Raw genomic sequence first — 27,838 nt, forward strand, 5'->3', positions numbered from 1 at the left:
AAAATTAAATGTGTGTTCTCCAAAGTAATTATTCCATTGAATTCTACCATGCCATTTGGAGATCTTCATCAGTATCTCAAAACCACACAAAAAAACCAATGGATCTTGCTCTAAGATGAAAAAGTCCCGGCTTTTTCCTCTCTCCCCATCCTCACTTCGCTCTTCTACTTCTTCTCGCAGGGTGTGGCAAACCACCAGCGATTGCCTCCTATGGGCGGGGTCTCGCGTGATCTTCTATTAAATCAGTGACTGAGGCAACTAAAGGGGCGCGTAGAGCGTGTTTTAGGGAGAGGGTGGGGATATTTGTGGGTTAATTGGGTGGGGTTTTTTTAATGTTTTAAAAAAAACCCTCGTCCCAGTTCTGGTGGTTTTTTTTTTAAACAAGGAGTAAAGAACGGGTGGTAAAATGGTAAGTTCTTATTACGGGTACCTCGTTTTTTAGAATGGGGTGAGGTGATTTCGTTACAATAAGCGTTTGTAGGCAGGGATTGTTATTCAGGTGTGGAGAAGCAAATGACTGAGGGATAGGGGTGGAAATCGCTTTGAGTCCGAATAAGTTTGTAGGAGGACTACGTGAGATGAAGGGCAGGCGAGGGTAGTATTGGGAAGGTCTAAAGCTCTCGTGTCCGCTTAGCCGGGGTCTTATTTGTGGATTTATTTAAAGCCCTCTTGGCTCAGTTTCAGGGACACGCTAGCTTTGCTTGACCACCGCGAAAGGTTGATGGTGGGAGAGGACTCGGTTGGGCAGGAGGGGGCGGTGCGCGACGCTCCTCGCGAAGGTGCTCGCGGGCGCTGCGCTTCGACGGGGTCGTCCTCGGGCGACGAAAGGGGGCGAAAAAGGCGGGAAGTGGTTGTCGCTTGGCGTTAGGTGCGCGCAGGCCCTCGATAGGCGTCGTGCGTAAATCGCGGGAGTGGAGAGGCTGGGCTGGGAGGAAATGGGGTGCGGAGACGCGAGACTCGAGCGGCGCTGCCATGGCGGCACCATTTTGTCGCGTGGCGGTTAATGGAAGTTCACTCCAAACCACGATTTTTGCTCCCAATCTAGCCCCTCACATGGCTTGCCTTTTGTGTGTGTTGTGCGCACGCGCGGCGCACCCACAGATACATAAGCCGACACACGTGTATATACACACACACACACACACACATATATATATACACACATATCCTTATTAATTGATTAAGTGCCAAGTCGACTCTTAGCAACCACATAGATAGACTTTCTCCAGGATCATCCGTCTCCAACTTGGCCTTTGAGGTCTCTCGGTGGTGCATCCATTGCTGTCGTAATCGGGTCCATCCACCTTGCTGCTGGTCATCATCTTCTCTTTCCCCTTCAGCTTTCCACAGCATTATGGACTTCTCAAGGGGAGCCGGGTTTTCCTTACATATATTTTATTTATTTATTTGATTTATATAGCGCCCTTCCAAAAATGGCTCAGGGCGGTTTACAGCGGTTTATAGTAGCTAGGTGCTACTTCTGGGACAACGGACGATAGGGCATCCCATCTCTTCTCTCACCACCACCCCATCTTCGGTAATGTTGCATTACCCCTAGTTTAATTATTGCTCTTTTACGATTAGGGAAGCAAAAGCAGGAGTTTTGTGCGGCCCGTTTCACCGAATGTTTACTATGAGTGACGTGGGCGTTCTGAGTTCGTATTCGTGTCTGTATAGAGGCAAAGACTCTTTAACGGACTAACGAACGCCAAGTAGTACGGAGGACTTTGATCCTGTGCGTGCGAGAGAGAACCGCTTCAGACTTTTGGGAACCGTGTGGATGTACGCTCATGTATCTGAATGTTCCAGAAAATCTGGACTTGAGGACACGGTATTTGCGAACGCTTAGTTGGTTTCCTTTTTTAATACGAAGGGCCCGAGATCTTCGCCTAATTCTTTGTGCGTCCGTTTAAAAAAACACCACCACCACCACACACACACAACCCCTATTTCCTTGTCGATGTGACCCTTTCTTGTGGCTGAGTGAAACTTGCCAAGTTACTGAACTTGAGCCATTTGATACAGATATACTTTGATATAAAAATCTTGTTGGCCAACTCCAGAATTACTGAGGTGATTCTTAAACTTGAGCAACCCTAGCATTTCAAAAATGTATAGCAACTGTTATGGGGTGTGTGTGGATGGTTGTGATTTCAGCCTTGATCCGAGGGTGTATCCAAATAATAATACCATTAATGGAGAGCTTTACTCATATGTTTCATTCTTAAGGGAGAAGATGTGCCCTTATGTGTAGACAGAATTAGAAACATGCAAAGGGTTTAACATTGGTATATAATGACAATTTAACTTTAAGCAATGTAAGAAGTCTACTTAGAAAAGTACTGATTTCTCTTTGTATTTTTATCTTGTGCATATAATACAAAATGTGGTATAAATAAATGGTAAAAGAGATTCAAATGTATTTATTGGCCATTTTCATACTTGAGACTGTATTGGGAGAATTTACCAAACTATATATAAAACTTATCTTGCAGTCTGCTGCCAATCAAGATACACAGAATGCAAGCATTTCCGGGGATGAAAGTTCTCCATTGCCTGCAACAAACCAAGGATATGTTCTCCCGGAAGGGAAAATCATGCCAAATACAATTTTTGTAGGCGGAATCGATATAAGAGTATGTATTTTCTTCATAATGTGGATGTGGTTTTATTTTGCTGTATCTTGAGGTCTACACAATACTTTTACTACTATGTCTACACTCTTAATACTCAACCTAAATTACTTAAACTTTCGCCCTTTTATTGCTGGAGATTAAAAGCTATTGTTAATCTTAGGAAGGTTTTATGATCAAGATGTGTTAGAAGCATTATTAATATGGAAATCAGACTCCTTTTTTTCTTGTTGACATTGAGATATCCTCTTACTACAGGGCTCAATGCAAACACTTAAACTCTACCTCATCTCTTGGGTAAAATTGCTTAGTAACTCATTCAAGTGTTTCTCCTGAATGGCTTTGCTTCTGCATTCCCTAGTGACTGAGGCTAGGTATATATTCCATACCAAATATCCTCATTCAGCTATTGATCTTGTCTTGATTGTCTTAACGCTTATACAGGAACAATTCTGTGTTCTTTGTGTAATTTTAACTTTTTTCATAAGCAGCCAGAACTTGTTTGTGCTGTGTGGTTGAAGAGGCAAATGGCTGAGAGTTCATTACTTTGCTTTGAAAACCTTCCAAAGAAATTTGAAGCAGTACTTGTGAAGATCATAACACTATCTTTTGTATTGTATGTTTTTGGTACTCTATCTTCTTGTATTTGTAGATGGATGAGACAGAAATTCGGAGCTTCTTTGCAAGATATGGTACTGTTAAAGAAGTGAAAATAATCACTGATAGAACTGGTGTGTCCAAGGGGTGAGTAGTATGTACTTCTCAATAATAGGTTGGTTTAAGCTGCCTTGCTAAAAATTTGACCATTGTAAGAAGATAACTAAAGTCTCAGTCATAATATCATAACATATTAGTTGCATATATAGTAGGTGAAAAGACCCTACCAATGCAGAAGAAAAGGCTCAACTACATATTAGAGATATTAGTGTAGAGCTGATGTAAATGTTACCTTGGCCATGAAGCCTTTATGAACTGGCCAAGCCTGCAGTCTCTCAGCATTTAGGACTCTCTTTCCTGTCTGTCGCAGGGATAATAATCGCCTTACAAAGTGGTTGTAAGGATTGCCTCTGCAGTCTCGCAGTAATGTATGTGATAAGTCTGGTTTGAAAACTTGATCTGCTACCCTGGTTGACTGTCCAGTGTACTTAATTGTGTGTTAATCCTTATTTTCACTCTAATTTGTATAAGTGTACTGTTCATGTTTGAGATACCAATTAATAAATGGTCAACTTTAGTCCTTTTCCTATGTTAAAACATTGTAGTTAAACAGTCAGCCAGAAATGTGAATTTTCAACATGTAAATTATGAAATTTGAGACTATGTGATTATTTAGCTTGGTGCCAGAGCTGAAACTGGGGCCATACAAGAAAGCCCTTGAACTTGAATGCCTATAGTTAGCTCATTAAAGCATTATTTCTCTGAATAAATGTGGATACATTTGTTTTGGTTCCTGTGGTTGCATCTAGATAGGTTCAAGCCTAGCTCTAAACTGTTGCTAGAGGTACTTTATTTAAGGGTAAATGCTTGATTTCTAGTAACTGTAGCTTACCTTTCATATAACTGAGACATCGGCTCTACTTCTAGGGTAGGCCTTGCCCAATTTTCTTTGGATCTAGGAGCCAGACAATGGACTCGTAACAAAATCACCAAACTTTGTGATGGACACTGTGGGGGAGGGGGAGGATAAATGGGCAAATGGGATAGACTGGAGGAAGAAGTGGTTTCTTGCTTGCGTGCAAGCAGTCTTTCCCCCTCTGGGATAAGATAGCCCTGCGTGGGTCCAATATAAAATGAAAAACCCCTACTGGGCCACTTCTTACTGTGTAAGACTGAAATTATTAAGACCTTCATTTGATTGCATAGTGGTAGTAGTCACCAAACCAGTTGGTCCTGTCTTCATTTATATTCAGGATTACCAGAAATTACAATTTAGAGAATTGAAAAAGATGTTCCCATCATCTTCACGGACAAAAAGGTTGCCATTAATTTGGCCTGAGCATCTTAGTGATGCTGTTCTGGTTTGGAATTCTGCTTCCCTAGATACTACTTATTCTCTTGGAATATGAAGCTAAATTTAGGTAATGGTGTTATTTCTGTAAAACATTGCACTGTTATACCTAGCTTTGATTTCTCTTTGTAGATATGGATTTGTATCCTTTTTGGACAACGTAGATGTTCAAAAAATAGTGGAAGTAAGTTAATTTGAAGTTCTGTACCATATTAGTGTTAAATAATTTTGCTGCTTTGCATGGAATCGTAAGGGAAGGAGTTAAGTTGTTTAAACACTTGAATAAAGGATGATGGTATTGAAAGTTGGCCAAGAGTTTAGGATACATGTTGATTATACCTTTTTCCTGAAACTTCATTTTTTCTAATGGGTAGAAATTCTTTCCTTGCCAAAACACATGTTCACTGATCAATAATTTACCTCCTTGTATTGTGCTCAATTTGCTATGACCATTCTTTGTTTTCCCTGTGTAAAAAAGAAGGCTGGAGGTAAAATTTCAAACTGGTGCTGAAGGATTAATAATAATTTTATATATAAGACAACCCCTGAAGTGTGTGTTAAGTCAAAATTCATCAGACAGAGAGAAAAACTAATCGGAGATGATCCATTAGTAAAGTTCTCTAGCTACATTTCCAAAGGACACTAAGATTCTTTACCTCTGAAGCAGTGATAGCTGTGTTCATGTGTGGTGTGAAATACGTTGTTCAAACTAAATGAATTAATAAATTGAGTATGTTTCTTTTTAATTGTTTCATGGTTTTAATGCTAAATTCATTTTAAGACTTTAAATGTAACTTTCATGGAATTTTATTGTATTAACTTCTGTAAACTGCCTTGAGATGCTTTATGAAAGGCAGTATAAAAATTGAATAATAAATAAATTTTGAGGCTTTGTCTCTCTCCACAAGCAGCAGCTTCTTTTTGCTTATATTATCACATATACTTGTGATAATTCTGCATTCTTACAGTTAATACACAATAAAGATTTCAGGTTGTACCCGAAAAGTACTAACTTGCATGACCACATTAATTGGAATGGATAATATAGACACCTGCAAATACAGTTGGCAGATGTGCCATGGATTGTGATTGTCTATCCATTTGACTTTAAAATACCAATAACATGTTTACCAGTTTTAGAAAATGTGTGGATTAAATTTTCATGGCTCACTTTTCCAGTCGCAAATAAACTTCCATGGGAAGAAACTAAAACTAGGACCTGCAATAAGAAAACACCCAAACTTATGTGAGTATTTCATTTGGTTGCCTATATGAAGTGAAACTTATTTATATTATAACAGTTTCTGTTAATTAGATAATCACATCAATAGTACTGGCATCTACTGTAACTTCTACCACTTTGTATCATCTCACGTTTTCATAAAGCAGAGTACTCTAAATCCTGGAATGGTGTAGTCTACTTGCATATCCATTAGTGTTGACTGCACTTGTGGTAGCATGCATGAATTGTCCCCTTTGCTAAGTAGGGTTCACCCTAGTTTGGCTTTGAATGGGAGACTACATGTGAGCACTGTGAGATACTCCCCTTAGGGGATGGGGCTGCCTTGGGAAGAGCATTTGCATGCTTGAATGCAGAAAGTTCCCAGTTCTCTCCCTAGCATCTCCAGATAGGGCTGAGAGAGACTCCTACCTGTAATCTTGGAGAAGCTGCTGCCAGTCTGTTAAGATAATACTGGGCTAGATGGACCAATGACCTGTCTTGGTAGAAGATAGCTTCCTGTGTTCACTTTTTATGGAATTGAAAAAATTTTCTAGTGCTAGCACTACAAATTTTTTAGGGTAAAAGTAGTCTGGGACTGTACCTATACTCTTAAAATATACAAAAGCCCTTTGTTAACCTCTTTTCTTGTCTCCCAAGGTGCCTATCATGTACCACCTAGACCAGTGCTCATTAATTCTCCAACACCTCAGTTCCACAGTGTTTGGAGTAACCAAGAAACATATATGCAGCCTCCAGCTATGATGAGTCCTGTAACACAGTATGTTCAGGTAAGCTTTTCCTGTAGGAGAGGAGAGAGAAGGGTTAGTACTGCTGAGCAGTAGCAAAGCTTTGATATTATTACTTGAGATAATTAAGTAGCATTGTGTCAGTTGTGTTAGAGATTTGACACTTAACCACCTAATTGTATAAATGGACAAGTATAGTTCTAGGCAGTATAGTCATGCAGGAATCTGGGTGCATGTGGTAACCCATGGGTCTTGCTTCTGTTCAGGCATAGTCCAAAGGCTCAGAATGAACTGGGCATTGTTCCCTCTAACAAGGATTCCCATATGTTGTTGACTACAATTCCCAGAATCCCCAACCAAAGGCCACTGCAGCTGGGGATGCTGGGAGTAGTGAACAACATCTGGGAGACCCTGTTAGAGGGAGCAGTGGAGCTGGATATAACAAAAGTAAACAAGTAATCCTAAACAGAACTAATGTCACCTACTTCCAGCTTTTTTTAACATGGTGACTCTTCCCTCAGACACCCACCCATGTACTGTCAATTTGGCTTATATCCCACTGTCAGCACACCCAGGTTAAAAAGGAGTGTTGCGTATGCTTTGGCCACCATCTTAAAACAAGATGGCAGGTGGAGAAAATACCGTTGTCCAGCCTCCCCCCCCCAATGTGCTGTGAACTTGGTTTGTATTTGACTGTAAATGCACATGTTGGATGGATGGACGGACACATGGTGACTTCATAAGCTCTTCCTCTTGGAATGGAGATTTAAACACCACATTTTTACACTTAATACAACTAAGCTGTAGCCCATTCTGAGCCTTTGGGATGGGCAGAAGCAGAAATCTATGGTTACTATGCCCATCCTAGATGTTAACATGACAGTACTGCTTAGAACTACATTTCTCCATATTTGCAGAGGAAAACTCATCCTGGTTCCTGAAACTGCAGTTAATTATGTGGTTTAAGTGACAAACTATGCAAATCCGTAGAAGTAAATTAACACACACCTCTCTCAGGTATCAGTTTTAATATCTGCCACAAAATGCCAACTCCAACAGATCTTGTACCTCCTCGCTGATGTGGTTTTTATGTCTACAAGATGTGCAAACAGTACTGTACAGCAGCAGCTACCAAAAGAGTACTTTTTGTCTTTCTCCAAATTGAGAAATCACTGGAATGATTGCAGCAATCACTTAGGAATACTGATCCCAAACTGTTGTGAATTTTAGAGAGTCAAGCTAGAGATGCATGTTGTCTGCACAGGTATTATTCTTGCTGTAAAAAATACCACCCCCACCCTCAAGTTACAGGCTGTAACTCCTTTTTGGTATTTTTAGGTACACTCAGTTTTCAGCAAACAGTTTTCCTTTCTCATGGTTCCATTCATTATTATTATTTTTAAATTTAATTTAATTTATTTGATTTGTATACCGCCTTTCCAATGGCTCAGGTTTGACTAATTTGTCGGTTTGACTACAAGGTTGAAGGCAGGGTTTGGTATGTGTTGAATATACAGTGCCTGATATATATTATGCACTTTTTACAGATGATGATTATCCCTTAGAGATCCCATACTTGAGGGACATGCTATCAGTGTTCCTTCTAAGGTGTGCACGTGTGTGCATGCTCACACATTTTTAATGTCCACTCAGTTAATTTTAGATCCTGCTCGTGTTTAATCAAGAAGGTCCCACTCTGAATGCACATGCGCACACACACTGCCTTGATACTGCTGCCCAGAACAAAACTCATTCCGCACACAGATGAAGAAAATTAGAACACTGCATGCTATACTAATGAACAATGGAGAATTGGAAATTGCACACCTATGCATGTTACCTCTCCACTTGTTGCTTTTACTGTCTGTCTTGTATTTCTTTTTAGATTGTGAGATCTTTTGGGAAGGGAAGCCATCTTATTCCTTTTTCTACGTAACTGCTTTTAGAACACTTGTTGAAAATAGTATATAAATATTCTTGATAAGAAATACATTGTTAGTGACAGGAAGCGGTGCAGAACCTGGAGCACTGACCCATGTCTATTATGGGGCAGGCCAGCCCATTTCTGTGGCACTTGTATTTTGGGGACATTCTTTAGCGACAGCTCTATACTGTATTGTACCAGTTTAGCACAAAGGTTACAAAAGCTTTTTTGAATCTGAAAGTTGCAGCCATCTTACCAGCTGCCTTTGATGATAAAAGTTGTTATCACCACTAGAGCTCCCTAGAGTTCAACTGCAGAAGCTGTTCTGGGGTATTCAATGCCAGAAATCTCATGAAACTCTGGTCCATACCTTGTATTGCTGTTGCTTCAGTCAAAGTGAGCAGGCTGTTGCTATTTTCCCCCTTGCTAGGCCTCTGCATCACTAGATCTGTGGAACATGGTATGAATTAAAAGGGAAGAGGGTTGTAGATAACTTGCTAACTTAAGTAGATTACGCTGCTGAGAATCCATCACACTGAAATAGATTGGGGTAGGAATGGCATCTTTAGTCAGGTTTCTGTGTCAAAAGCAGCTTGGTTGTTAAATGACTCCATATGTAAGCTTTTAAATTTATTTTTGCACTAACTAAGCTACAGGACTCTTGTGTCTACAGCACAGTTCCAGCAACAATTTTTCTCATCAGGATTGAACAGGCTAGTGAACACATTCTTTTCCTCCACACAAAAAGTCAATTGGGTGCAAAGTGCATGCGTGCTTCCTGAACTAGGGAACTCTGCTTTGCAGAGCCCAGTTTCTCATACAGCAACACAGAAATTCACATGATCCTCACCCACAAGAAAAATCTTGCTACTTGGTTAAGTTTGGCTTTCGATGGAGGCATTTTACTCACTTGCTTTGCTTTTGTGTTTCCTTTGTGGCGTCTGCACCTGGAAGGTCGGGGGGAATGAAGATTGCCTGTCAGTATTAGAGTGGAAGGGATAGGAGGAACACTAAGCTTTAAATCTACTCAACCATAATAGAAGCAACCTTCCAGCACTAGCTGTGAATCTGCTGATTTGCTCATCTGGTGCTGGCTGATAACAGCACAGCTGTACAAGCAGAAAAGAGAAATGGTGTGGATGCAAACAGGAGAGCCATGTGTCTTGGGGCCTACATAGCAAGGGGTGGGAGAACAGAACAACAAAATAGGGGCAGGAGAACAAACTCTGTACTGCATGCACACAAGCACTCATTCCTGCTACTGCTTCCTCTTTGCCCCAGCCTGAGAGCAAGAATGAGTTTTGTTCTGGGCAGCAGTATCAAGTTAGTGTGTGAACACATGCATTCAGAGTGCGGCCTTCTTGACTGAGTCTGAGTGGGATCTAAAATTAACTGAGCAGACATTAAAAAACGAGCAAAAACATTTGCACCCCTTAGAGGGAATACTGGCCGCAAGCAAGAAGGCGACTGGGTTTATTGAAGTCTGATCTTGTTTATCTTCTACTTGCTTATTTATGGCTTAACTTCTTGGTAACTACCTTTTAAAATATTTTTATTGATGCTACACATTGTTGAGCAGCAGCAGGGATGTAATTTCTCAATAGATCTGGGTGTACTTTGCCTACTGTGTTAATACTCCATTATCTCTGTTCTGTGAATACTTACTAACCTGTTAACAGCATTTAACAGGTTTGCCAGGCCTTGCTTTGGGGGTTCTGTGGCATTTAGTTGTTGTTACTCTCTGCCTGGAGAGGGACAGGGAGGAGTTGGCTAGGGCTGCAGTGAGTCACACGTGATGGGGAGGGGCCACATTCCTGTTTCAGTTTGAAGCCTACTCTATACATAAGAGACAAAGGCCAGAGAGCAAACAGAGCTCAACAATGCTCTGGCATTGGAGTTTTATGTGGAGTTGGGGGGGGCTGAAACGAATCCTCTTGATCACAAGGAACCCAGTAAGATGAGAAGGGTCCTTCATATTCTTGGGAAAGGAAGTTTAAATGTTAAATAGCTAAACATTTAACATGTTGGAGTGTCAGACAATATCGAATGTGTGTACTTACGTTTGGGGACCAGGGATAGACTGGGGCTTCTGTTGGTGTACCAATCGCCCCGCTGCTCAGCGGAGTCCCTAACTGAGCTGACGGACTTGGTCTCAGGCTTCGAGTTGGAGTCCCCCAGGCTTGTGGTAGTGGGGGACTTCAATGTTCATTTCGGGACCAATTTGTCCGGGGCGGCTCAGGAGTTCATAGAGGCCATGACAACTATGGGCCTATCTCAAGTCTCCGGACTGACTCACATTGCAGGTCACGAGCTTGATTTGGTCTTTCACTCTGATCAGGGTGGTGTTCCGTGCGTGGGGACTCCTGTGATTTCCCCATTGTCATGGACGAACCACCATCTGGTTAAGGTTGGACTCAGTCACACCCCACCTTCACAGGGGCGAGGGGCCTATTAGGATGGTCCACGCAAGGTTATTGGATCCAATAGAATTCCAAGAAGCCTCGGAGGGATTTAGTGTTGGCTCTGCTGGTGATCCTGTTGATGCCCTGGTGGAGAACTGGAACAGCAAACTCACAGGGGTAGTAGACATGATCGCTCCTAAGCATCCTCTCCGACTTGCTTCTTGGTATACAGAAGAATTAAGGGGGCTGAAGCGGCAAGGTAGATGACTGGAGTGCAGGTGGAGAAAAACTCGGCTTGAATCCGACAGATTGCAACATAGAGCTTATTTGAAGATCTATGCTCAGGCAATACATACAGCAAAGAAGCTATTCTTTTCTGCCCGTATTATATCCACAAGTTCACATCCGGCAGAGTTGTTCAGGGTTGTGAGAGGGCTAGTATGTGCTCCTCCTCTCTTCAATCAGTATCTGGAACCATTGACTACCCGCTGTGATGTGTTTAATGAATTCTTTGTGGAAAAAAGAATTCTGGGCTAATTAGATTCCGTCTCCACAATTACTTCAGTGTCTGATGTAGAGGTGTCCAGCGACTCCTCTTATGTGGTTAGGTTGGGTCAGTTCCAGTTTGTGACTCCTGAGGATGTGGACAACTGATTGGAACAGTGTGGCCCACCACCTGTCCTCTTGACCCTTGCCCGTCATGGCTTATACTATCTGGCAGGGCAGTTGTTGTAGAAGGCCTGGTAAAGATTATAAATATGTCTCTGAGGGAAGGTAGGATGACTCCTAGTCTTAAGGAGGCAATTATTAAACCACTTCTGAAGAAGCCAACTTTGGATCCCTCAGAGTTGAGTAACTACAGGCCTGTCTCTAACCTTCCGTGGCTGGGCAAGGTAGTTGAGAGGGTGGTGGCCTCCCAGCTCCAGACAGTCTTGGAGGAAACTGATTATCTAGACGCATTTCAAACTGGTTTTCGGGCTGGCTATGGGGTGAAGACTGCCTTGGTTGGCCTGATGGACTCCAACAGGGAATTGACAAAGGAAGTGTGACTCCGTTGGTCCTTTTGGACCGCTCAGTGGCTTTCGATACTATCGACCATAGTATCCTTCTGGAGCGTCTGAGGGGGTTGGGGTGAGAGGTACTGTTCTGCAGTGGTTCCGCTCCTACCTCTTGGGCAGGTTCCAGTTGGTGTCCCTTGGAGACTGCTGCTGTTCAAAATCTGAACTTTTGTGTGGTGTCCCTCAGGGCTCTGTATTGTCTCCGGTGTTGTTTAACATCTACATGAAACCGCTGGGAGAGAGATTATCAGGAGATTTGGTGCAGGGTGTTATCAGTATGCTGATGACACCCAAATCTATTTCTCCATGTCAGCATCATCAGGAGAGTGCATAATCTTCCTAAATGCCTGCCTGGAGTCGGTAATGGGCTGGATTATGGATAACAAACTCAGACTGAATCCAGATAAGACAGAGGTTCTCATTGTGCGGGGTCAAAACTCTGGAGACGATTTTGATCTGCCTATTCTGGATGGGGTCACATTTCCCCAGAAGGAACAGGTACACAGTCTGGGGGTGCTTCTGGATCCGAGTCTCTCCCTGGTGTCCCAGGTTGAGGCAGTGACCAGAGGTGCCGTCTATCAGCCTTGGCTGATACGCCAGCTGCATCCGTTTCTTGAGATAGATCACCTTAAAACCAGTGGTACATCTGCTGGTAACCTCCAGACTGGATTACTGTAGTGCGCTCTATGTGGGGTTGCCCTTGTTTGTAGTCCGGAAACTACAGCTGGTTCAGAATTCGACAGCCAGGCTGGTCTCTGGGTCATCTAGGAGAGACCATATCACTCCTGTATTGAAGGAGTTACACTGGCTGCCTAATGTTTCCGGGCAAAATACAAGGTGTTATAACCTATAAAGCCCTAAACAGCTTCGGCCCTGGGTATTTAAGAGAACGTCTTCTTGGTTATGAACCCCACTGCCCATTGAGATAATCAGGAGAGGTCTGTCTGCATTTGCCACTGGCTCGTCTGGTGGCTACTCAGGGATGGGCCTTCTCCGTTGCTGCCCCGAGGCTTTGGAATGCGCTCCCTAGTGAAATAAGAGCCTCCCCATCTCTGACAGCTTTTAAAAAGTCTTTAAAGACGCATCTGTTCACCCAGGCTTTTAACTGATGCTGTTTTGATTGTTTTTAATGTTGTTTTAGAGCATTGTTTAAAAAAAATTTAAATTGTGTTTTAAATTTCTTGTTTTGTTTTTAACTAATGTTTTAATGCTGTTTTTATCTTGTAAATCGCCCAGAAACACAAGTTTTGGGCGGTATAAAAATATGTAAATAAATATAAATAAATAAACAATACAGCTAAGACCTAACTTTCTAATAAACAATCTCCAAATACTCTAGACAGCCAACAAAACCAGTTATGAAGAGAGAAAGCCAGCAGGGAAGGGGCACTTCCCAGTGTATGTTGCACGTGTGACTGTTTGCTCCATGGGCGGAAGTCATGGGTGTGTGCTCCGTGCAAGGAGCTCCTGGCTCTCAGGGAACAAGTTCATTCCCTCGAGTCCAGGTTGGCAGATCTGGAGAAGCTCAGAGAGGTATGTGGATGAGACCTTCAGGGATGTGGTAAAGGCATCCCACTCCAAGGCTGATAGCTCCTCTGCTTTCAGGGAGATGGAAGGTCCTGGGGAAGGAAGATATCAGTTTGACAAAGAGGGAAATGCTCCTTTAGATGAGCCCATATCCTCTTGCACAGGGGATACTCCTCCAGGCGGTGGGGGCCTCCTTTTAGTGGGTGATTTAGTCATTAAGTATAGAGAGATGGGTCTGTGACTCGCATGTAGATCACACGTTACTTGCCTGCTTGGAGTGAAGATTGCAGAAATCACGTGGCATCTAGAAAGGCAGTGCTGGGGAGGAGCTGGTGGTGCACGTCGGCACCAACAATATTGAGAAATGTAGTCGGGAGGTCCTGGAAGCCAAATTTAGGCTGGCACGTAGTATATTGAAGTCCAGGACCCCCAAGGTAACATTTTAAGAAATACTACCTGTTCCATGCGCTGGGTCAGTGAGACAGGCAGAGCTGACTGTCCACCAGTCTTAGACATCATAGAGATTAACAAATTACTTGTAGGATGAAATTTAGTGGATCTACAGCCAACTTCATCAGATACATTAAATATTATCAGTTGGCAAGTATGTACATATTACTTGCACCTATAGAAAGGAAAAACATATTAAACAGGCAAAATGGCCATGAGATGCAAGAGTCTGTAACAGATCTATTCTTAATTTGAATAAGAACACAAGAACAGCCCTTCAGGATCGGACCCAAGATCCATCTAGTCCAGCATCCTGTTTCACACAGTAGCCCACCAGATGCTGCTGGGAAGCCCACAGGCAGGAGTTTAGGACATGCCTTCTCTCCTGCTGTTACTTCTCTGCAACTGGTCTCCAGAGGCATCCTGCCTCTGAGGCTGGAGGTGGCCTATAGCCCTCAGACTAATAGCCATTGATAGAACTCTCCTACATGAAGTTATCCAAACCCCTCTTAAAGCAACCCACAAGTTGATTATATGTTGTGAGAAAAAGTACTTCCTCTTTTGTTCCTAAATTTCTTGGCAATCAATTTCATGGGATGGCCCTGGTTCTAGTGCTATGTGAGAGGGATAAAAATTTCTCTGTCAACCTTCTCCACACCATGCACAATTTTATAGACCTCTATCATGTCTCCCCACAGTATTTTTTTTCTAAACTAAAAAGCCCCAGGTGTTGTAGCCCTGCCTCATAAAGAAGGTGCTCCAGGCCCCTGTTCATCTTTGTTGTCTTCTTCTGCACCCTTTCCAGTTCTATGATGTCCTTCTTTAGGTATGGTGACCAGAATTGTATGCAGTACTTCAAGCGTGATGGCACAATAGTTTTGTATAAGGGCATTATAATAGTAGCAGTTTTATCTTAAATCCCCTTCCTAATGATCCTTAGCATGGAATTGGCCATTTTCACAGCTGCTGCACACTGAGTCAACACTTTCAACAAGCTGTCCACCACAACCCCAAGATCCCTCTCCTGGTCCGTCACTGACGGCTCAGATCCCATCAATGTATACTTGAAGTTGGGGTTTTACATTTTACACTTTACACTTGCCAACATTGAACTGCATTTGACATTTTGTCTCCTACTTCCCCAGTTTGGAGAGATACTTTTGGGGCTCCACACAATCTCTTTTGGATTTCACTACCCTAAGTAGTTTAGTGTCATCTGCAAATTTGGCCACGTCGCTGTTTACCCCAACTTCTAGATCATTTATGAATAAAATTAAAAAGCACTGGTTCGAGTACAGATCCCTGGGGGACCCCACTTCTTACTTTCTTCCATTGTGAAAAATTTCTTTTTATACCTACCCTCTGTTTCCTGTCCTTTAACCAGTTACCAGTTCACACAAATACTTGTCCACTTACCCCATGACTGCTAAGTTTTCTCAAGAGTTTTTGATGAGGAACTTTGTCAAAAGCTTTTTGGAAGTCCAGGTATACTATGTCAACTGGATTACCTTTTTCCGCACACATGTTGACACACTCAACGAACTCCAAAAGGTTTGTGAGGCAAGATTTACCTTTGCAGAAGTCATGCTGGTTCCCCCTAGCAGGTCCTGTTCTTCTGTGTGCTTTACCATTTTATCCTTGAGAATACTTTTCATCAGTTTTGCCAGAACAGACGTTAAGCTAACCGGCCTGCAATTTCCTGGATTGCCCCTGGATCCTTTTTTGAAAACTGGTCATCTGGATTGTGATCCATTGCATTCCTAAGGAATAGGTTCTGTGCTTGTGCAGGGACCTCACAGATAGATTGACTAGCTCTTTGTGACGCCCCCTCTGCCTCGCATGCGCTTTTGTTGAAATTGGCAGTTGGGGCACTATTTTCCCAGTTTCTTTTTGACCGCCAGTGCGTCATCACCTTGTTGCTGGCTCTTTGGTTCAAATAGATTAATTTGACTGGAAAGAAAAGATAAGATATAATTTTGTTTCTCCTATTTGACCTGGACTGTATTTGACTCTTCTAATGTGTAAACAGGCTGTATTTGGCTTTTTTGGAACTCTCTATTAATGCTCCGAGGCTGTTGCCTCAGTGTACGCCTTTAACAATGATCAAGACCAAGAAAACATTTAAATGATGTGTGGATTGTCGGGCTAAACTGTCATCAACTGACCACTATGATTCATATTTACTATGCTTAGAGGAACAGCACAATCCTACAGCTTGCAAGATATGCTGTTTATTTTCTAAGCAAAAACGTAAAAATTGGGCATTATGACTCCATGCGGCGCTTTACGATGACACACGCTGAGGCCGAATTATTCCTTAACATTGGGGTTGGGATTGAGCTCAATTTATTTTTTTTCATTTATAACCCAGCTTTTCCTCCGAGAAGCTCAGAGTGGTGTGCATGCTTATTTTTATCCTCACAACAACCCTGTGAAGTTATGTCGAAGTCAACATTGATTTCTCAGGGAACTTCAAGAACGCAGTCTAAAACCCCTGCAGGGGATACGGAGCCCCTATTCAGGAGGCCAAAAGAGATCTCGAAGTTGACATATGGGCATAAGGACAAGAAAAGGAAGCATTCCTTGGATGAGGAAATTGATTTTCCTCCTAGGAAAAAACATTGCACCAAGTTGAAAACTAAGGGCAGCACGCCTTCTCCAACTTCCCTACAAGGCTATAGGCCGCCTTCAAGATCGGCAGCAGCTCTGTCAATTCTGACAGATCGACCCTTGAGGTCGACTTTGGGAACTTTGCCTTCCATGTCGACCACGGGCTTGATTGAAGCTGATCTTCAATCTGTCACTGTGAGATGTGTTCTAATATGTGTAGAACAAAGGGCTCCTGTACCTATTTCCACCTCAGCCGCTTATCAGCCATGTACTGGGACAGATCATGCGGGATGAGACAACTGGGCTCTTGGTGACGCCATGGTGGCCTCGCCAGCCATGGTTTGCACCACTTCTCAAACTCTAGAAGAGGACTTGCCACAGATTTCCTCTGACCAGGTCTTCTGGTGCAGGACGGCAGAGCGGTCCAGTATCCAGATGTAAGGACTCTGCAAATGACAGCATGGAGAATCTGCTTCTAAGGAAAATTCTTAACAATAGATGGCCATCAACCAGGAAGAACTAAAGCTCCAAGTGGAAAGGATTTAAGGAGTATGCTCATAAGCAAGGTTTCCTTCCTATTACTACTATGGATATTTATATACCACTCTTCAACCAAGGTTCTCTAAGAAGTTTACATAGAAAAAATAAATACATAAATAAAATGGCTCCCTGTCCCCAAAGGGCTCAAAATCTAAAAAACATAAGGTTGACACCAGCAATGTTCCACATAAGGTAGTTATGCGACTGGATCTTCAGTTCTGTCCTAAAATAGTGACGGAGTTTGACTTAAACCAAGATTATATTCTGCCAACCTTTTCCCAGAAGCCAGAGATATCATTGGAGAAGACATTGTATTCTCTGGATGGGAGACGTTCTCTGCTATACTATCTAGAGACCAACCAAGAGTATGAGAAAGACGAGAAAGCTGTTTGTGGCCTATAAGGGTAGAGCCAAGGGACAGCCGATATCCTGACAAAGGCTTGCACACTGGTTGGTGGAGCATAGTGCAAGCATATACACTGCAGGGTGTAGATCCACCAAGTACCAAATGGGTGCATTGGATTAGAGCATATGCATCCTTAGCAGCCCATCTATCTGAAATCCATATGGCTGGTACTTGCGCAGCTGTCATATGGTCCTCATAACAACTACTTGTTAAGCATTATGCCATTGATCTGCGATCTGCTGAGCGGGTGGACTTTGGGAGGAGTGCTTTTAAAACACGTGCTGCCATAGGCTTCAGGGGCTACTGTGCCTGCCACCATGCTGGAAAGCTGGCTGATCACTCATTCTTTAGGAATGCAACGGATCACACTCCAGATTAACAGGTTCCTCACCTGAAACTTGTGATCTGGTAGTGATCCATTGTATTTGTAAGACCCTTCTGAACCTCCCTGCAACAGTAGAAGTAGTACAATGAGAAAAGGGAGACTACCAAGTAGAGTCACTGTAAGATTGTCAGGAGATGGTGGTCTGCCAGAAACTGAGAAAATGGTGCCCCCAACTGCCAATTTCAACAAAAGCACGAAGCACGTGTAAGGCAGAGTGGGCATCATAAGCTAGTCAATCAATCTGTGAGGTCCCTGCATAAACAGAACTCATTCCTTAGGAATACAATGGATCACTACCAGATCATAAGTTAGAGGTGAGCAACCTGTTTTCACATTGGCTACTTTCCAGTCCTCCGGTACAGAGCCTGATTATAGGGATAAGTTTTATATATTTTTGCAAGTTGGACAACAATTTCACATTTGAGTTCTTTAAGGACTCTTGGATGGATGCTGTCTGGACCTGGCAATTTGCTAACTTAATTTTGCCAGACATTTGGAACATCATCTTGTTGGTTCTATCTGACTCAGTTCTTTAGCCTCTGTCCCCGAGAAGCCCAGTTCAGGAACAAGTATACACTCAGTATCCTCAGCCTTGAAGACAAATGCAAAGAACTCATTTAGCTTCTCTGCAACCTTTATATCTTCCTTAATAAGTCCTTCCCCTCTCTCATTGTCTAAAGGTCCAGCCGCCTCCCTGGCAGGTTTCCTGCTTCTGATGTATTTAAAGAAGTTAAATAAAGATGCTTTTATTGTCACTTTGCATTTCTTTTGCCAGAGTTTGTGTTCCTTTCTGTTCTCTTCATTTGGGCAGGCCTTCCAATTTCTGAAGGAAGTCTTTTTCCCCTCTTATAACCTCCTTGACTTTACCTGTTAGCCATGCTGGCATCCTCCTGGTCTTGGTGGTAACTTTCCTCTTTTTTGGTATACAGTCATCCCTCGCCAACTGTGAAGGTTCTGTTCTGGGAAAACCTTGCAGCTGGCAAATTCACAGTTCGAGAACCATTGAAATAAATGGCAAACGGGTTAGGGGAATCGCGATCACATAAGGATTGCAAAATACAGTGAAAAATAGAAAAGAGTCAGTAAGGAGTAGTAAGGAGTTGCTGCTTTCTTAAAGATGCTTCTCACTCCAAACCTTATTTGTGTTTAACTTGGTTTAGACATACACAGTTGTTGCTACACACTTACTAACTGAATCTAGCTTCTTCCCTGTGAGATCAGCCTGAGAAACACATAGTGTTCAAACATTCTACATTCTAACTTGTTTAAATGTTACCTGTCATCTAGGGAGGAAAGATAACCTTAACAGTTCTATATTTGGAATTTCAGGCATATCCTTATGGTTCACCAGCTTTAGTAATCCAGCAGCAAGTTCCCATAGGATACCAGCCTACTTATAATTACCAGGTATGTGTGAAGATATTTCTGCTCCAGTAGCTAAATGTGAAACAATAGAATAGGGATGAAATGCACATGACAACACTTCACAAAAGTTAGAAAACAAACTCTTTTAATGCACAAAAACAGGATGTTAAAATAAACTTAACTTAACTTGCAAAGCAAATGTTTTGGTGTAAAACACTATAATCTGTGCTCTTTTCCACATACCAGGCGATAACACTTTAAGCCTTAAATGATATAGCCAAACCAAAAGTAGAAACAACTGAGAAGGGAGAGAAGAAAATGAGCAAACCTTTTAATCCTTACAGTGACCAATATAGCTTATTTCGTCTCTTCCCTTACATTAATATTGGGTTGCAGCTGCTCTAGAAACATTGCTTCTTTAACCTTATGCCTAATTAAATTTCTTTCAACTGCCAGCCTTTACACTTTTATGTTGTTTCTGCTTGATGTTAGGGAAGACAGCAAGATATACTGCTCCTAGCACTGATTGTGCACACTTCTGGCCATGCCTCGTGTGCCATCTCAGCCATCACTGGGGCAGTACAGGGCTCTACTTCAATTTTAAAAGGAGCCCTGCCCCATACCAGAAGCATGCATTACTGTGTGGAGAGGCTTTTTTTTCATACCTGCATTGCATTGAATCTTAATTTTTAACTTGTATGTTTTAATATGTTCTGTGAAAAACTGCTAAAAAAATTTATTTTAAAGGTTCCGCCACAGTGGCCTCCTGGAGAGCCAAGAAATTATATTGTGCCTCCGGTAAGAGGGCTACATTTTTATCTATTTACTATGAACAGTTAAGTGGATTGAAAAGTACTCGCATGTTGTGCCACTCCTGATAATATCTTGGTGGGAAACATCTAGCCTAGTTAGTCATAACAAAGCACTATTGACATCAGTGAGACAAATTAGTCATGACTCACTTAACTCACATTTAATTTTAATAGGACTAAGCCTGGATGTTGTCCAGTGTGTTCTACATTACAGGAAAACCTTGGTATTCACAGGGGTTCCATTTCCGGCTAGTGCCACGGATACTGAAACTGCGAATATCAAGTAAATTGAGCAATGGCATCGTGGGCGTTAGGTACCTAAGGAGGAGGGGAGGGGATTGGCTGAAAAAGGTATGGTTGTTTGTTTTTTTAAAGAAATTGGCCGGGAAATGACCCCAAAATGCAGATAAAAGCAGGGTGAAGTGCCTTGCCATGCTCCAGGGGTCCCCAGCAGTCGTTCAGTGCCCCCCAAGTGCCAAAAATGGCCTGAAAGTGGCAACAGTCCCTGCTGCTGTCTCCACTGCTATCTGCTGTTGCAGTCACCGGTGCTGCCATCACCATCCCCCTTGTCCCCCCTCCAATCCAAGCCGTTTACTTGCTGGATTCCCCTTTACAAGTATGTCCGTGGCCAACTTCGACCTGCAGATACGCGAGTCTTCTCCCCGTGCATATGCCGCGGTCGGGTGTCTATTCCCCAAATGCAGATATGCGAAACCTTGATTGTTGAAACCATGGATAATGAGGTGTGCCTATATTCCACTTTTAATATGGAGGTGAGTACCAGAAAGCATTCCTTAGCAAAGGCTGATCTGAAATGAAGATATGTGCCAAAAAGTTGGAAGTGTTTTTGTTTTTTAAAAAATTCAAAACACCCAGAGCAATTATAGGGTCTTAATGAAGGAACGCTCTCTTGGGTTCATCAGAAAATATAGAAAACTTGCATGAATGTGAGTTGATTGATCATGTATTGCTAGCAGCAAGTCAAGTTTTATTTACAGTCCAAGACCAAACAGTCCATACATGCAAAAGGTGAAACAAATTTATAAGAAACTCTATAGATTCTCATTATACGTCTTAAAAGCAATATAGCAAAATTTAGCTACGGAGTTAAAAATGGAAACATTCTCATCAGAAAGTAAAAATTTAAAAAGTTATTCAGCAGATTGATCCGACTGTTTACAGACCAAAGGTAAAATTAAGTGCTCCCTCGATTGCCTATGTATTTTACAGCATAATAGAATATGCTCAATAGATTCTGTTTCCCCACTGCCGCATCTACAGTAGTGTTCTTCCAGGGGAATACCACTGTATCTCCCGGGTAATAGTGCAGAAGGACAAGAATTTGTTCTCGCCCTTGTAAATGCCCACCGGAATTTGCTGAGTGTAATATGGGACAAATAATTCATTGGTAAAAGATCCTGTCTAGTTCTTACTCCTTTATAGAATTCTGTTAAAGAAGCCCAGTTATTTTGTAATTCAATATCTGTCAAACGCTGTTTCACTATTCTTTTAGCATTTACCAAGTCTAGCTCCAGCAGCTGTTCGGGGTCTATTCCTAGGGTAGCAAGCTTTTTGCTAACTACAGTGCACCATTGCGGTTGTGGATTTATCGATAGAAACTGAAGAATTAGGCCCACCGAACATAGGTGGACTCTCTCAACCAAAAATAATTAAAAGCCAGGCGCGAGATTCGATCTTTATGAGGCTGGCCTCCATACACAAAATTACGTTTGAGGTGCATCTCATAGCACCGAAGATAGCTCTCAAAAAACCTGATTGAATTTTTTCTAGCGTATCAAAATTCAAAATAAGGTCCCAGTTGGACCTTTGCTGAATATAGTTTTAAAGCTGCAGGAATAAAACCTGCTCCCTGCGTTCTGAAAAATCTGTTAATTGCCACCACACTACGTTTTGCTGAATCAGCTACCATTCACATGTGTGCCGCTTTCCCAGCATTTTGTTGAAAAACCACCCCAAGATATTTTATTTGATTGACCTGTTCTAATTTATGACCATCCAAGGTCAATATAAATTTCTTTGCTTTATTTTTAAAGCACATAATTTTAGATTTGTTATAGTGGATCTTTAAATACTGCTCTTGGCAGTATGACATTAGAACATCTACAGCTCTTTTGAGCCTGACCCTGGTTTGGGATAAAATAACCATGTCATCCACGTACATCAGGATCGGGATCTTTTTATTGGCTAATTTAGGTGCGTGGATAGCAACATTTTGCAGCCGTTTAATCAAATCATTGATGTAAAAATTAAATAAATAAGGGGCCAACACACACCCTTGCTGCACATCTTTCTCAGTTGGAATCAAATTGGTAAAACTGCGAGCAGTGCCTACATATACTCTTAAAGAGGAGTTCTTATGGAGCTTAGTGAGCAGTAATAAAAGCCTTTGGACTATAGATGTACTAGCCAATTTGGTCCATAGTAAACTCCTTGAAATTGAATCACAGGCCATTTTAAGGTCCACAAAAGCGGCAAAGAAGGGTATTTTGTAGACCCTAACTTTGGGTCTTTTGTTAGACCCTGCACAATTTGTTGTAAAATTAAGCAATGGTCCATAACGGATCTATTAAGTCTAAACCCTGCTTGCTCGTCATGGATTATATGCTCCTGCTCCATCCAAGAACATAGTTTTACACACAGATGTTTGGCGTACAATTTACCTATTATATTAAAAAGGCTAATTGGCCTGTAGTTAAAGGGATCCTCCCTATTGCCTCTTTTATAGATCAGGACCACCCAAGCTGCTTGATAAGTGTGGAGCGCAAGGAGTCTTGACTTGCAAGCACACAAGCCCTTTCGTGAGTCCGTTTTCCGGCTGAGCCAATATAATGCATGGGATTTGTCCGTAAATCCCATGCATTATACTGCATAGCACCTTGTTTTCTTAACAATTTATCTTGGCTGGTATTGGTGTTTACTGCCCTTCTCAGAGCTCTCCTCTGTAGGTAAGTTGGTTGAGGCTGATGGGTCAGCTGTTTCCATCAGTGTATCAGCCAATATTATGTTTATTTCCATGATCTTGGGAGACAAGTTACAATCTCTAAAAAGACTGCAAAATGTCTGCCCCGAAAACAAGACTTGAGTATATATGAGTCCAAACTACATCAAGGCAGATAAGCATGCGCACTTCATTACCTACGTGGCTTTCAGCATATTTTAGCGAGATGCAGACTGGTTTAGGCTGGTTCATGATTAGCAGTCCAGCATCCTCCCTTAAGTTAATCACTCCTGTATTTTTCCCCACTGGCCACCCCATCTTTCATTAACCCTATCCTGACACAGTCCTCCATTTCTACATACTACTTTCATTTATACATGCTTAATAATAAATTTCTCCACAATAAATATTTGTTGTCGTAGCTTTCTGTGATTATGTTCCAATCTCCACTGCCACCAGCTGACCTCAAAAGGTGGGGGCACTTCTGGAGGTGTCTCCAATGTGTGTGTTTAGATCGGGGCTACAAAACTTTGACCCTCCTGTGGATGTTGGACTATGACTCCCATAACCCCTGGCTACTGTGGCTAAGGATTATGGGAGTTGTACTCCAAAAACAGCTGTAGAGCCAAAGTTGTGCAGTCCTACAGGCAGAGTTTTGTCCGTAAATCCCATGCATTATACTGCATAGCACCTTGTTTTCTTAACAATTTATCTTGGCTGGTATTGGTGTTTACTGCCCTTCTCAGAGCTCTCCTCTGTAGGTAAGTTGGTTGAGGCTGATGGGTCAGCTGTTTCCATCTTGGTTTCTCTTGCCTTGTATTTGGCTTGGCTTTCTGATGTGTGATTTGCATCATGGGAGCCAGACCTTTCCAGTAGCAGTCACATTCCTGTTGGAATAAAAATAAAGGCAATATGAGAACTTAAAAGTTTGTTAATTACAAAGGTGGCTACTAAAGTGATTGTGCAGCTCATCAAAAACAGGTCTCCCTACAGATAGCACAAAGCACACGTGGAGGCTCAGAACTGGCTTGACTCTAGGTCTGTGAATGACAGTTGTCATTCACAGAAAAGAAAAAGCATATGAGATTGAGGATCTTGGTGTTGTGCTTAGCATGGTATTCCATCCTTTACGATCTCTAGAAGGCACATCCAGCCATTGTCTGCATTGCTCATTGGTATGGGAGTAATACTCTTGTTACAGTTTTGTTATGTTCATTTGCACTAACTAGAAAACCTCATGCCCTTCACAGGCTTATACCACAGTGAATTATGGTGGTGAATTGGATGTAGGAACTGAACAAGCTGAATGTTCTATGGCTGAAGCTACACAGTCATGTGGAAATAGTCCACAAAAGGTACACATTATTTCTTTTGAAATTCTCTTTATATTTTGACATTCATGAGCAGGAAGGGAAGGAAAGATCAAACTAAGGGAAAATGGTACACCCATCCTGAGGTTGAATAAAATCCCCTTGGGTTTAGTTTTAAGGCAACATTGGTGTCTTATTGCTTCATTCAGTAAGTTCCAGCCATCTTTGTTACTATGTTTCTAAAAGATCTGTAGCAGGCCATTCTGTTATATGTGAGCCCATTTGGCAGAAGAGTTGCATAGCAGTTGTATGAACGGTGGTAATAGAATGGAATGTGTGTTTCTAGTGCTGGAAGTCCCAAACTAGACCAGAAGTCTGGTACTGTTACTTCCTGTTCCTATGAAACAAGGCAAATGTCCTAGGTGGGTGGGAACTATTGTAGTAGCGTATCAAAACAGTTGGCTGCATAGGCCGACTGGTTCTTTATTAAACATAGGAATTCCAGATCTGTGCAAGATAGATTTTTGTGTGTTCCAGAAGTATCTGGCCATTTTTGATTCTTAGAGTAAGTTTGGATCTCACACATAAACTTCAAATGGAAATATAGAGTTAAGACAAAGCACTTACCTAGGGATTCCATAGAACTAGGGAATGTGTCCCTCACACATCTATCTACCAAGGAAGTTGCATTTACACAGCAATTCTAAAGGTCAGATGTACTCTCTTGTGTTGTGTGTGTTTTGGTCTGTGTATTTATCTCTCTGCTTCAGAGTGTACTGAACTGAGAACTTTTGTCATTCATATCTTGTATGCTCATAATATATTCATTATCATAAAATAATTTTCAATCTTGAAATAAGCTGTATGCATTGTGATCAAATCCATGCATTCTAAGTAGAGGGTTTGTAACTTAGATCAGAATACAGCAGTCAACAAAAGTGAGTTCTGTTGCAAGTTCTGTATTAACATTGAGAAAGTCAGGGCTTCATAAGGTCCAGAGCCTTACAAGAAGACTTGCTATCTACTACTTCAACATCCTCTCTATTATCAGTGGCCACAAGTCTGGTGGTTATAGGCCACCTCCAGCCCCAAAGGCAAGATGCCTCTAAATATCAGTTGCAGGTGAGCAACAGCAGGAGAGAGGGCATGCCCTCAAGCCTGCGGACTTCTCAGAGGCATCTGGTGGGCCACTGTGGTAAACAGGATGCTGGACTAGATGGGTATTGGGCCTGATCCAGCAGGGCTGTTGTTAATTTCTTGACTGTTTATTCTATCAAGTATTAGAAAATCTACCCTGTGTGTGAAGGATCTCTTCATTAAGGAACAGTGTTTGTTTAATAATCTGGCTCTTGCTGTATTGTATTTCAGAACTGGCTACTGGAAAGGTTGCCATAATAACTACTTGAGCTTTGATTTGATTCTGGTGGCATCATCACATTTTGCCACGCAAGTCTTGAACATTATGCTCTGTTTTCAGGGTATGTACAATATATTGTGCTGACAAAATTCTAATAACTTAATTATTTTAGAAATCTGTGGACCGAAGCATACAGACAGTGGTGTCATGTCTGTGTAATCCAGACAACCGGTTGAGGAACAATATTGTAACTCAAGAGGACTACCTTAAGGTACAAATGAGATTGCAAACTCCCAGGAGCTCAATACTGGAGCAAGAGTTCTTAATCAATAGAGATGATTGGCTCTTATCAGTAGGGGTTATCAAACTTGCTGAGGTCTTAAAACTTACTGCTTTCATATTTTTTTAAGGTGATTTGGGGGCACTTAGAGATCCACGGATAATAAAGGAATCAAAGAAAGCTAGTCTTGACTTCAAGTCGCATTGAAAGGAACTAAAATCAAATAGTCATGACTGATTCCTTTACTTCAGTGGTGCTTATTCATGACTAACTTTCTTTGGACTGCATCCAGGAACAGCAACAGATATGTATGCAGCTCCTTTGGTATCCTTGTGGCTTCATTCATTTAATAATTCAAATGCTGTTATTGCATGCAACTATTTTGTTGATGGATATCTGTGAGCAACTTGGCAAATAACAAGGAAGCCACAGTAGAGAAGGTACAAGTGAATTGCACATCCACTTTCCACATTTTGTGTGACTTGGTCATCTCCTCCTTGGGGAAATGTATGTGTTCAGGGCAATAAGCAATTTTCTCTTTCCACATTATTAAGTCAAGAAAGAAGATGCACACATTTTGTGCATTTGCTATAGCTCTTTTACAGGCAAAGCTGCACTGAATTAAGATTCAGATCCTGCTATATGTGTTAATTCTTTCCGTTCCCCCTTTATAGGAGAAGAGGGCACATCATTTTAGAAGAAGCAGAGCTGTACTTAAAACTGTTTGACTTAAATGGCATAGACACACAAGACCTGAAGACCTCCTATTCTACTGTCATCTAGTCTGTTGGGGAAAAAAGTTTTTTTTTAAGCAAAAAATCCCACAGCCCTTGCAAGTTAATATAGCAAGCAAACCATGCTTGATAATTATGTAGCTTGTATTGGCAGAAGTTGGCAGTTGGAGTTTTTGTTTCAATGTTTGTATGTTAATGTTTGAAGTTTGTAAGTTTATATCGTTCAAGGTTTTGTATGTTCTGTCTTTCTCAGTGTTTCAATGCTCTTTACAGCAAGAAACTATCTAGTTAATAGTTGGTAGTTATCATTATTTAATTTTTAAGGCATGTATAGAAATACTAAGTTGTGTTGTGTGTTTACTGCATGTTTTCACTTAGAATACTGCTAATATTTTAACTTCAGTCATTTTTACTAATCCCACCTACAGTTTGAAGGGCTTTATTATTATTTTTGCCAGAGGTAGTTTTAAACTGTACTTGAATCAGGTGAATAAGCAGACATCCAGTTGTTGTTAAGGCATCCAATTAGTGCCTTAAGTACATACTCAGTACAGTATTACCTTAACAATCCAATCAGTGGGGACTTCACTAGCTGTTCAGTCTAGCTGTAGACTATCTGAGAACTGATAATTAAAAGTGTACTCAAAGCTGTAACTAACAGTATTAACTCTGTGGGGAGTTACACTTTTTTATATACTGAGCCTACTAATGTGTTGTAACTTAAATTGTGGAAAGGATGACTACTTAAATGTGATCTGTATTTTTAAAAACTGGTCACAAACTTCAAATCAAAGAATTGGTAAGGAACTGTTTAATTATGTAGACTTCCGTTTTATATCGGTAGAATTCCACAAAATAAACTCTTCTTGCGGTGTATTTCTTTCAGATTGGATAATAATTACAGTGTACATGTTGATCCAGGGATAACTCCACTCCATAGTTCATGGACTGCATTTTGATGAAAACTTTATCTAAATATTGGCACTACTTATACTTCCACTGTGCATTGTCTCAAGCAATTGGAGTGGGGTATGTGCGGCTAAAACACGAGAACTATTAAAATTTGCTGTTGGCACTTATATGGGTACTCCTTCCTATTTAACCTAAGCC

General features: G+C 41.6%; 1 protein-coding gene across 5 annotated transcripts; it reads left to right on the plus strand.

The window, feature by feature from the left end:
• Window positions 1-242: 242 nt before the first annotated feature.
• On the plus strand, window positions 243-27,807 carry DAZL (deleted in azoospermia like). 5 transcript variants are annotated; one of them, XM_053265023.1, is made up of 11 exons: window positions 243-409; window positions 2,496-2,636; window positions 3,286-3,377; window positions 4,774-4,825; window positions 5,821-5,887; window positions 6,521-6,651; window positions 19,241-19,318; window positions 20,024-20,074; window positions 24,298-24,402; window positions 25,887-25,985; window positions 26,669-27,604. In XM_053265023.1, the coding sequence occupies exons 1-11, from the start codon at window positions 407-409 to the stop codon at window positions 26,720-26,722; spliced, it is 873 nt and encodes a 290-aa protein (XP_053120998.1). In that variant the 5' UTR covers window positions 243-406; the 3' UTR covers window positions 26,723-27,604. The 5 variants fall into 5 exon arrangements, 3 of the variants coding, with proteins under 3 accessions (XP_053120998.1, XP_053120999.1, XP_053120996.1); XM_053265024.1 differs by lacking the exon at window positions 243-409 and adding an exon at window positions 1,218-1,537; XM_053265021.1 differs by lacking the exon at window positions 243-409 and adding an exon at window positions 1,653-1,831.
• Window positions 27,808-27,838: the final 31 nt, after the last annotated feature.

This window comes from Hemicordylus capensis, chromosome 6 (assembly GCF_027244095.1).
Source record: "Hemicordylus capensis ecotype Gifberg chromosome 6, rHemCap1.1.pri, whole genome shotgun sequence".
NCBI classification, from domain to species: domain Eukaryota; kingdom Metazoa; phylum Chordata; class Lepidosauria; order Squamata; family Cordylidae; genus Hemicordylus; species Hemicordylus capensis.